The 11,788-nt window shown below is 41.5% G+C and overlaps 2 protein-coding genes across 2 annotated transcripts; both read right to left on the bottom strand.

Annotated features, from left to right (window-relative positions):
- Positions 1 to 1,537: 1,537 nt before the first annotated feature.
- snx10b (sorting nexin 10b) lies at positions 1,538 to 3,821 on the bottom strand. The gene is made up of 6 exons (XM_017426470.3): positions 3,681 to 3,821; positions 3,342 to 3,475; positions 3,162 to 3,262; positions 2,976 to 3,077; positions 2,590 to 2,799; positions 1,538 to 2,381 (listed from the first exon to the last, which is right to left on the bottom strand). The coding sequence occupies exons 2-6, from the start codon at positions 3,432 to 3,434 to the stop codon at positions 2,252 to 2,254; spliced, it is 636 nt and encodes a 211-aa protein (XP_017281959.1). The 5' UTR covers positions 3,435 to 3,475; positions 3,681 to 3,821; the 3' UTR covers positions 1,538 to 2,251.
- Positions 3,822 to 4,639: 818 nt separating this feature from the next.
- On the bottom strand, positions 4,640 to 10,979 carry cbx3b (chromobox homolog 3b). The gene is made up of 5 exons (XM_017426404.3): positions 10,755 to 10,979; positions 8,857 to 8,997; positions 8,614 to 8,770; positions 7,658 to 7,821; positions 4,640 to 5,640 (listed from the first exon to the last, which is right to left on the bottom strand). Exons 2-5 carry the CDS (start codon positions 8,994 to 8,996, stop codon positions 5,520 to 5,522), a joined length of 582 nt encoding a protein of 193 aa, XP_017281893.1. The 5' UTR covers position 8,997; positions 10,755 to 10,979; the 3' UTR covers positions 4,640 to 5,519.
- Between the last annotated feature and the right edge of the window lie 809 nt (positions 10,980 to 11,788).

Raw genomic sequence — 11,788 nt, 5'->3', positions numbered from 1 at the left:
ACACGTCTTTGTTTTATCACAACTCCACTATGAGTTTCTGTGGGTTTGTAATAAATCTGCATCCTTATGAGTCTCCTCCTTATTCTCAAAAATCTCTAAATAAATACAATATGACCAATACAATACACTTTATAACAATATTAACCAGTAAATTAATGTTCTGTTCATGTGTATTTCATGTAAAAGTCTGAATATGCGTTGTTAAAGCCTAATTGAATGGGTTTGAGCTTCATGGAAAATAGAAATTGCACCATATTTCTCACAAAAACACAATCCCAAAAGGTTTTTTTAAAAAAAGAAACTCTTGGAAAAGCCACCATTTTTAAAAACTTCCGTCTAATTTGAAGAAAATAATCTTTTAAAAGTGAATTCAATGTTACTGAACCCTTTTTTTGTAGCAACATAAATGAGGTGCAACAAATGCTGAACGCTTTTTCCATACAACACAAGATTCAGGATTTTTTTCAATTTTATTTATTTTTCTTTTAACAATTTTTTTTAGTGCAAACAGCAGCAGTTAGCTTTAGCACTTCTGGTACATCCTGGAGAACTTCCAGCAGGAATATGTTGCTGGAATGACTGTGTCAAACAAATTGATGGCAATGTAAAGCTTTAAAAAATAACATATAGACAAACCACTACAAACCTTTTTGAGCTTGAAGTTGTTTTAAAATGGCAGCAATCTATTTTGGACTTGACCTCATACCCACTAGCACTATCCACAACAGGTAAGATATTATTTGTTCATATGTATGTTGGTGCAGATTCTCAGTCTAAAAAGCTCCCAGGACGTGAAGTGAAACTTTTCAACAAACGGAACAGAAGTTGCTTTCCACAGAAACACACTTCAAAAGATGAGAACTACCACTTTAAGGGAAGATGTGTCACTTTCACTTCCTACCACTGACCTTCCTGACGTCCACACCGCCCCTGACGTCTCCTCTCTGCTCGCTGTAACATAAGTCCCAGCCTAAGAGGAGGGAGGGCCTCATTGTCTCCTGCTTTAGTGAATTCATAATGAACTGCTCAGCTGCTGCAGAGTGAAACAGCTCATCTTATTAACTGTGCGGTCGTGTCAGCTTGCCTTCGGTCTGTTTAGTGACCATTACAGTGCCTCTGAATAAGCATGGCAGTGTAAATTCAGGGGTATGTAATCAGCACACACACATACATACACAAACAGGCTGCAGCAAACAAGCTGATACCCACACAAAGGGAGGCAGACAGATAAAAAGAGGCAACTTGTCAGCTCAGCTGGCATTTTGCTCGGCAGGGAGTAATGTTGGCAGCCCTCTCAGACAGGAGTGGGTTCACTGGGGTCCCAGCAGACCTCCCTGCAGTCACACACCTGACAGGGGGCTGTTCTAAAACTCTGCAGAGACCCTATTATACCTGTCATTCTGATAAGCACTGCAGTGACCACCAGATGACAAGCTTCACCACACCTCACACATTTTTAGAAGGGAGAATCACATTAGGCTGCTTTGAAATACAATACTGTTATATGCACGTACTGTACGAATGACCACAGTTCATGTTGCTTCTGTAAAGTTTGTTTTATGGGGCAGATACAGACAGTTACAGCATGATAAGTGAAACTGTGGCAACACTGCCACCTTCAGGCTATTCGAACAGAACATCAATACAACAAAGCAAATCTAAAAGGCATTTAATCACCCACCGCCAAAGATGAAAAGTGCGACAGTGTTTTTTGCCTGTGTATGTGCGTGTTTGTTTATCTGTCCTGTTAGCAAAACATCACAAACCACTTTACTGATTCTAATGAAACTCCTATAAAGTAATTATACGGTAAAAACCTTTAACTGATGAGGTCTTGGAATCTATACATATCAAAATGGCCACATAAATGGCAGTAACTCAGCGTGTTTTACAGATATTGAGCTGGAGCTTGATGTGGTAGTAGCTGAGACTCGTCGTCAACACATACTCTAACAGATTGTGTGAGGTCTCGCAATATTGCATGAGATTCCACATAAAGTCACTTACAAGGTTTGACCAAAACGGTTATAACTACGTCCCTTTTCACTATCTTAGTGTCTTAGCCTAAATGAACACATCAGTCAGTAACCTTTTATAAATAAAGTTAGTACTTCAGACCGGTCATGCAGCATTATCAATAGGTCCCATGGGACAGAGTGATCGGTCGTTGTTTCCATCTCACGTCCCAAAATGAAGAAAATGAATTATTGGGCTCCAGCTTTCTTCTCGTAGTTTTGGCGATTAAGTCTTTTCATGTCGACTCAGACGAGCAGCTGAACATCTCGTCCTGGCAGGTCGATATGTGATCAAGTAAAGCTGCGCTCTTGGACTTTTTTATCGCTAAATCCTCAATCTTCTGCTCTGGATCTCTACTGTCTGAGCTGGAAAAAAAAAAAAGCAAGAACAAAGTTTTACAATGCATGTCAATAAAATAAATTAATAAAGTCTAGTTTGGAAAAACCAAACAGGAACTATTTTCCTAAAAACTGTTAAAGTTCTCTTGCAGGGTTTATGAAATAGTGGATTGTTCTTCTTCTTCCTGGTCTGGACTTCCCTGACGGGGTTGGGTAAAGCACAGAATTGCAGTACCTATCTGAGTCAGAGTCACAGGACATGCTAATGTCCTTCTGTACGTCCTCTTCTGAGTGGAATCTCCTCAGGCCGCAGCGCTGGACCGCCTGGGCCACAGAGAAGGTGGTCCTGCCCGCAGCGCAGGCCTCTATCTTGGCCACGCTGAGCTGAGACTGCAGGAAGAGGTGCAGGCAGCTGTCGGACAGCAGCAGAGGGTTCTGAAGGACTCTGAGAAGAAGAAAAAACAGCAACACACATATATCAAAGTTTGCTGCGTGCAGCACTTTTTTTTTCTTTTACTGCTAGTGGAAGTGAAAACAACACTGATGTGGTCTGGAGTTCTTGAAAACCGGTGTGAACCAGTTGTTCGTGTTCGTGATATGTCAAAGTTCAAATTCTCTTACTGCTCTAAAAACCTCTGGAGTCCCGTCATCCGATCAGCGATCTGTTGGGCGTTGTTCAGGCTGAAGAAGGGGTTCTTAGGGGGCAGACCTGGCAGCTTCACCCTGCAAAAGAAAATTAAAGGGAACCATTTGGCGGGAGAGTTTCGAAGAAAAACCAAACATTATTTGCTCTTAGGGGTCGCCTACATTAGCAGGGAATTTGCCATCAGTTTCTGCCTGAGCCACACAAACTCCCTGTACCTCCTCCTCACGCTCGAGGTCTTCCTGGTGAAGCAGACGCTCTTGGTCTGCAATGGGAGACGCCGGCGTCACTCAGATGTCACAAATACAGAAACCCCAGCTCGCCAGCTTTGCCGTTGTACTCACATGTAAGCAGATCTCATAGTCTATGTAGGCATGCCAGAAGTCGTTCTTCTGTATCCGTGGGTCTCGCACCCAAACACTGACGACCTGCTGCATGGAGACGGCAGGAGAGAGACTCCGAACCTGAACGCACCACGCTGCAGCCAAAAAAAGGGGGAAGGCCTTTTTATTGGCAGATAGAGGAAGTGCGATGACAAACGCACACGCTCCAAAGTCAGGATGGGAAAAAACCAACAAAGTGTCCTTTCTTGCTCAGCACAAAAAAACAAGAAAAGAAAAGGGGAATAAGGATGTTTTCGAGACTAAATCAGACGGATTTAAAAGGTCTTTCTCCAGACATACCTGATTCACAGCTCTGACAATTTGTCCCTCATCGTCCAAAAAAAAAAAAAATTTTTAAAAGTGTCCAAAAGGCTGAAAGTCAGAAACCTCTAACCAGACAGCTGGTTGTTGAGTTTAACTTTGTGCCTCTTCTTTTCAATTTTACTGCCAAAGAGCAAAGGTTTCCAAACAAAAGTCACAAGACTAAACCAGGCCATTTCCCCGTCAGTAAATGTCAAACAAATTCTACGAAACGCAGCAGTGTTGGCTTTTTTTATTTTTTTATCTGGACTCAGTCCAAACATCTGAGGCTTAAACGTTCGTCATCTGCAGCTGAACTTGACAGACAGGAGATAACGTTTGTTTGCTTAGAAGTAAAACATCTCATGAACCACTGAGCGGATTTTAATACAACTCCCAGAAATCAATCATTATAGGCACATCTAGAACTGATTAACTGCTGGAGTCAACACTATTCAAGATGGCTACCATGGCTAAGTCACCTCAGACAAAATAAAATGGCTACAACTGTCAATTTTGCAAATATTGAGCTCAAATTTGTTGTGGCAGTAGCTGAGAGTCATTCCCAGCACATACTCTGAGCCCTAACAGATCAAGCAAGAGCTCTGTTTAAAACTTTGACTACCTCTGAGTCAACTCTGTCTGTTAGCAAAATATCTCACAAATCACTAGATGGATTTTAATGAAACTTTCAGGAATGAATCATCTGGTGTACGTCTACAACTGATTATCTTTTGGAGTTGATCCAATTCAAGATGGCCGCCACAGCTTATCAACATCAGCCTCTACAAAAGTTGTTCCAACTCAGTCAGTTTTACAGATATTGAGCTAAAATTTAGCGTTGTAGGAGCTGAGAGTGATTCCTTCAAGGAATGCTCCGACTTTCAATTTTAAATCAGCTTTTATAACTTCAGAAGTCATGTTTTGTTTCGTGTCAACGTAAATAAAGAGAAAAAAAAAAGTGTCACAAAAAGTTTTTCCTTTATTGACAGACTTCACAGATCCATGGTCAACAGTTACAGTAGTTCAGTACGAGATGTGTTCAAGGAGGTTCGAGGTTCGGCTGGGTGTCCCATCGCAGACATGTAAAAACCCACATCAGTGCCGTCAGGTTACACTTATCAAGTACACAAAACTGGATCGTTACAGTCAGCGACACTGGCCCCGTCTTACAACTAAAGTGCTACATTTAACAATTATCCTGCCCGTTACAGGGGCACAAAGTTTGCAAATCTCTACATTTAACGTTAGAAAGACAGTGACGTTCGGAACAACTCTACCAGGACTTCCTTTGGGTTAAAGCACCAAATGTTTGAGGAATAAAAAAGAATCAGTAAGGAGGAGATACGGGCAGCTGAATGATGATATCCAGCTGCCATTTCAGATCAATCACAAGGTTCATACAAAGATACAGTAAAGGTTAATTAACTTCACGCACGATAATAGTTCAGACGACAGGGTCAACAACCCTGCTAACCTGAAACAAACAACATCCTGTTGCCAAAAAGGATTGAAAAACTAAATTAGTCAGTGTCGTTAAAAATACAAAACACATCCACAGTGGTTGAGTCTGCTACATAATGACACGAGATAAAAGCTGCAACAGGTTAGTCGAATCAGCTGCTCCGAACTAAAGTTAGGTTTATTTGCTGCCTCGACCTCGCTGAGCGCCACGGGGGCCGAGCCTTTTTAATTCCCTCCCTGCCGACGAGCTCGCACCTGCCAGAGTCTGAAACTCTACCTGCAGCGGTACGTGACTGCACGCAGCGTGCCTTTAATATCAGCTGATGGAGGTTAAACTAAGCTTTTGGTGGAAGGTCAGCTGCTTATCCGCTGTTTTTACTGCTCCTCGTCTCCAACGTTCCAACTCAGCTTCTGCTCGTAGAAGTCGATGACCACCTGGGGACACCTGGCGCTCGCTTCACGGGCCGGCAGCAGGGCGACGTCATCAGAGTTCTTCCTGGGGAAGGGAGGAGGAGGAGGAGGCCTCACGTTACAAACATGTCTGACAGCGCAGGCTGCAGGAACGTCCTAGAAAAACTCTGACTCTACGACCTGCATCATGAACGCAAACTAGAGCAATTAGCGCTTCCTGTGACAAGGTGGAGGGATGCTGAGAGCTGGAGAAGCAAAACACTGGCTAAAATATAAAGAGAAAAACTAGCTGAAAGAGGCAAAACTCTAGCTAAAAGCCAAAAGGTGTAAAATGCTATCAAAAAGCTAACAGTGGCAAATGACTAGCTAACAGTTAAATGTAGCAAACGGCTTGTTAAAGTCAGTAAAAGGCTAACTAAAACGATCAGTAGGATGGCTAAAATAGCAAAAGCTAGCTAAAAGTAATAAAATGCTAGCTAGAAGCTAAAAGTAGCAAAAGGTTTCAAAAAATATGAAAGTAGCAAAAGGCTAGCTAACACTAAAAGTAGCAGAACATAAGCTAAAAGTTGCAAAAGCTAAAAGTATAAAACGGCTAGCTAAAAGCTAAAATGCACAGAACAGTAGCTAAAAGCTAAAAGTATCAGAAGAAGACAAAAATAGAGCAAATTATGGAGGAAATGAAAAGATCTCAATGGAATTCTGTGGGGAAAATGTTTGTAAATAAAGGTAAACACTTTGAAAAGTAAAAATTACAGAAACCAAACATCCCAGCACTCGTCTCCTCAATGAGCTGAACGCTTTGATACAAGAATGGCTAAAAGAGCAGAAAGTGTGCAGAAGCAGCTAGATTGCAAAAAAATGTGCACAAAAATAAAAAACCAAACAAAAAACAGGGAAACATTCACCATTCAGACAATTAAAGAGTGCTCACTGTATCTACGAATAAGTGGGATATCTAAAAGATATTTAATCAAATTTAAAATGAAGCAAACTCCCAAACAAAATATTTTATAATTCCCCCAAAGCAGCTATTTGATTTTGTTTAACTCATAAGATAATAACCTGAAGATCCTGCAGTGGGCTGGAGTAAAAGTTGAGCCATTTTCTGCGTGTTTGACAAAAAGTCAACGATGTGTTTTTATTACGCCCCTCTTCCAAAGTGCACACGTTCGTCCCTCTTCTATAAAAAGGTTTACCATCAAAAGGGCGCCGGAGCTCATTAACGCCGGCCTTCGCCGGTGACCCGTGTGAACCTGACCGATCTCCTTCAGAGCCATCAGAGAGGCCTCCTTTCTGTCAGACAGTAAAACGACTAAAAACAAACTACCCGAAAGATTAGTCATCTTCTGCATTTTTAACTTCCTGAAATTTCACGTTAGTGTTTACATTTTGTTTTTATCTTCTGTATGAAATCAGCTTCTTTGGGGTTTAAATGAAATAAGGTAAAATTTGATGCATGTAGTGAATCAAAAAGCTTTATGCTAAAGGTCATCTTTTGATGAAGTTTTTTTTCATCCGGTCACCACAATAAACAGGAAACCCGAACGCTTCATACAGAAACCCACTTCATCAGCCCGCAAACTGTTTCACATTCGGAAGCTGAGGTCTTTCGTTTTTCGTCACTTCAAAGTGGTTTTCGTTTTACTTCCTCACCTTTTTTGCTCAGACTCAATCTTTTAAAACTCCGCTGCTGGTTACGGAGTCGCCTGTCACTCGGTCAAAAAGAATAAAAATTCACACACCTGTTATCCGGGTTAAAGTAAATTTAACCCCAGCTCTCAGACCACCGAAGATAGCTCGGTAGGAACAACTACAGCTGATCAATCCAATTCAAGATGGCCGTCACTATAATCGAGCTAAAACTTAGTGCAGTCCTAGCTGAGAGTCGTTCGCAGCACACTCCAAGCGCCAACATGCCAAGCGAGATAACACACCTAAAAGCACCTATAGGCATGTTCGGTGCTGTCTGATAACCTGCGCCTTGAAGCGTGGATATTTATTCTCGTTTAACAGGTCGAGAACTCGCCGCGCCTCGTCACGCCGCGCTCTCTGGTGTTTATTCAGGCTCACCGTAAAAAAAAAAGAGGAAGCAGCAGATTTACCATTTGACTAAGAACATGAGCTCTCCCTTCCTGTCTGTGGAGCCAATTATGCATTCAGGCTCGAGGTAGGTGCTGAGGTTCACCGGGCCGTCCGGCTGATCGTCATCTGCCTGGAGGACGCCACCTCCGTCGCCGCCGCCACCACCACCGCTCTGTACGCTGGACTGCAAGACCAAAGAGACAAAAGTTGCAAAAGGATAAAAAAAAACACGAGTTTAATATTGACACAAGGACAGTCTGAATGAGGGATTAATTAATGCTTTATAAATAGGTTATTAATGAGTTTGTAAACATGCTGCTCATACACTGACTGAAGCAGGCTCACTATTTGGCAAGCTCAAGTGCTGTAGTTTCATTCGTTCATGTAATTCTATTTTATTATACGTTGCTCAACCTTATTACCTTTGTAGCTAAATATTTTTATCTGCCAAAACAAACTTTGTATTTATAAAGACTCGTGTTTGTTTTTTAAAAGCTAAAATGTGAAGAAATGAATCAAACTACAGCGCCTGATCGTGCCAAATGGTGAGCCTGCTTCGTTACATGAACAGTGTTTTTATAGATTGTTGCTTTATTTGTAACATATTTTTTTAAAAGGGGCCCTTTTCAGGAAGTGGTGCCAGACTTTTTTTCTTTCTTTTTTTTTTTAAATGTGTGTGCCTGTCCTGAGAAAAAAAAAAAAAAGAAAAAGAAACACAGGAATAGTAACCACTTTCACTTTCAGTAGCGCCGTGAAACAAACCACCTTCGAGCTTCAATTAGTTTCATTTTGAGCCTTAAAACTGCAGCAGGAGCGGATGACTCGATCTAAGCAAAGACGGAAAGTTCCCTCTTTTTATCAAATGTTAGCCGAGTCCACTCTCCGCCCTCAGGCAGATTTAGAGACTTCAGCGCTCTGAATGACATGGAAACAATGCGCTCAGACACTTCCACCTCTCCCTCGCTCGCACACTCACAATTTCCGTCTCCTGCTCGGTCATTTCTTCTTTGGGAACGAAGCACGGCTCGTTTGGCTCTTCCTCATTCTCCTCCTGGAGAGGAGCGTCTCTCAGGAACTCCTCGATGAGCTCGGGACAGTCCAGGTTGTCCTCAGGCTCCCACGTGTTCTCTGCGCTGTGATCACACGCAGCACTCTGTCAGGAGGAAGCCTTTCGACCTCACACGCCGACAGCGGCCGATTGTGCAACAGTCTCACTCACTCTGTGAAGCCTTTCCACTTCAGGAAGTACTCCACTCTGCCGTTCGACACCCTGCGCCGGATGATCTTTTCCACCACGAACTCTTGGACCTCTGCAGTCTCCTCGGCTTTCCTCGGTTTGGCCGTCTGCTTCTTTCTCATTCTGCCACGACGGTCGGATCAAAAAAACAAAAACAGGAAAATGAGCATTTAAAGGAGAACTTTCTGCAGTGAATGCTGAGAGCTGAGTGACTCTGCTGAAATTTGCTTAAGAAGCTGAAACTGAGTTATTCTGCTTATTTTATTTTGAACAACAGCAAGAAGCTAAAAGACGCCAAACACTGACTTAAAGCTAAAAGTATCAAAACACTAGGTACAGGTAGGAAAAGGGCAAGCTAAAATCTAAATATAGCAAAGTAGTAGCTAGAAGCTAAAGTAGCCTTACATTAGCAAAAAACTAGCTAAAATTAGCAAAGGGGTAGCTAAATACTAAAAGTGGCAAATGGCTAGCTAAAAGTTAAAAGTAGCTGAATGCTACCCACAAGCCAAAATAAGCAAAAGCCTAGCTAAAAGGCAAAATTAGCTAAATGCTAGCTGAAACTAAAAGTAGCAAAATGCTTGCTAAAAACCAGAGGTTGTCAAACATTAGCTAAAAGCAGCAGAAAGTTAGCTTAAAGTAGCAAGGAGGTGGTTAAATGCTGAAAGTGGAAAATGGCTGGCTAAAACTAAAAGTTGCCCAATAGTAGCCAAAAGCTAAAAGTAGCAAAAGGCTAGATAAGAACCAGAGGTAACCAAACACTAGCTAAAAGAAGGAAACGGTTAGATAAGAGCTAAAAGGCAGTAGAAAGATAGCTTAAAGCAGCAAAATGCTAGATAAAACTAAAAATAGCAAAACAAAAGCTAAAAGTAGCAATAGGCTAGCTAAAAACTAAATATAGCAAAATGGTAAAAAGAAGCTAAAAGTAGCAAAAGACTAGTAAAAAGCTAAAAGTATGAGTAGGCTAGCTAAAAGCTATAATGCACAGAATGGCAGCAAAAAGCTAAAAGTAGCAAAAGATGAGGTAAAAGCTAAAAATAGCAAAGGGTTAGCTAAAAGCAGTAGAAAGTTGGCTTAAAGTAGCAAAGAGGTAGCTAAATGCTAGATAAAACTAAAAATAGCAAAACAGAAGCTAAAACTAGCAACAGGCTAGCTATAAACTAAATATAGCAAAATCGAATCAAGAAGCTAAAAGTAGCAAAAGACTAGTTAAAAGCTAAAAATATGAGTAGGCTAGCTAAAAGCTATAATGCACAGAACGGCAGCAAAAACCTAAAAGTAGCAAAAGGTGAGGTAAAAGCTAAAAGAAGCTCAGGAATAGAAGAACAGAGCAAGGATGCTGTAGCAGATTTCAACGAGAACAATGATCTCAGCGCATTTCTGATGGGGGAAAATGTTTGCAAATAAAGTTAAATATTTTGCAAAGTGTAAAAGCTACAGAAAACAAAAGTCTCCTGAATGAGCTGATCGTTTTGATGCACGACTGGCTCAAATAACACAAAGTTTGCAGACGTAGTTAGACATTAAACAAGGTAGGGGACAATAAAAACAGATGGAAACAGTGATTATTGGGCAGATCAAAGATGTCTGAGACTAAAGGCGAACACGGAGCTCCTCCGGAGGCTCTCATGTTCCAATATGGCAGGGATGAGTGCTCTGTCTGCTGTGCCCTTCACACAATGATCGCACTCTTTGTCACAGCGCTCCACCTGCTGTTCTCGTCAGGAGCGTCACTTCATCTCGGCACGCGACGCGCCGGGATCACGCGCACCCTTTCACCGACAAAAGCAGCCGCACAAAAAAACAACAACAAACAAACATGAAAGAAATGGCGGCCGCGTGCTGCGCCACATCGGACGGAGGGGGGAACAATGTGGACGTACGCGGTCTCTGTGTCGGTGTTTACTTTCCTCTCCGCGGACAGCGTTGCCCCGCTGCGGTGCTGCTCTCTGCGTTCCTGCCCCGCGCGCGCACCGCACCGTCAGTCACGCGGACGTCGTCGGCCGGCGACTTTGAGAGGCGATCCGGACAACTTTTTCATGAATGAGTTCACATTAAAGATGGCCGTTGATGCTCAGAGGAAGTGGTTGCCAAGGGAAAAAGGTCATGCCAGGAAGAACAAAAAAAAAAAAAAAAAAAAACAACCGGGAGGAGACTGCGGGCACGAGCGCCTCAACCGACCAATCAGAGCGCAGTCCGCCGGCTGGTCCGTCCCCCTCCTGTCCCCGGCGGTCTGGATGGGTCTCCTCCGGGTAGGACAGGGGACAGAGGGACTCTGCTGCTCTGTGTTCAGGATCAATTTCACAAACTCCTGTCCGAATACAGCAAAATAAGATGAAAGAAAAAGACTTAAAATTAAACATGTGTCGCTTTATTGAACATTTAGTTCATTTTTTATTTTACAGGAATTTAAAGAGATGTTATTTAATTTATTTAGTGCATTAATTAAAGTCATGATTGACATGTAATTGAGTAGTTCACTTTTTTTGTTTTATTTTTGAATTTTAGATTTTTTAATCCTTGTTTTTTATCTTTGATTTGCAGTGAATTCCCACAACTATCCAAAACAAATGCTGTTTTTTTCCATCTTCTGCATGTTTGACTTGCAGTGTTTACATTTTGTTTTTATCTTCTTTTTAAGGATTGACCCCGTCATTTAAGGAAGCTTGGATTGAAATATGTGATTTTTTATGTATTTTTTAATTTTTGCACTTTTTTGCTTTTTCTGAAGGGGACTAAATGAAATACAATAAAAACTGATGAGTATTTTAGTTTTTTTAATTAGTTTAATGTGTTTATTTAATGTCACGATACTATCAATCTATCTATCTATCTATCTATCTATCTATCTATCTATCTATCTATCTATCTATCTATCTAGTATATTATATCATGTTATATTATATTGAATGTATTG

The sequence above is a fragment of the Kryptolebias marmoratus genome, linkage group LG16 (genome assembly GCF_001649575.2).
Source record: "Kryptolebias marmoratus isolate JLee-2015 linkage group LG16, ASM164957v2, whole genome shotgun sequence".
Classification (NCBI taxonomy): Eukaryota; Metazoa; Chordata; class Actinopteri; order Cyprinodontiformes; family Rivulidae; genus Kryptolebias; species Kryptolebias marmoratus.
The sequence above is the reverse complement of the archived record's forward strand: the minus strand, read 5'-3'. Positions and strand labels throughout refer to the sequence as shown.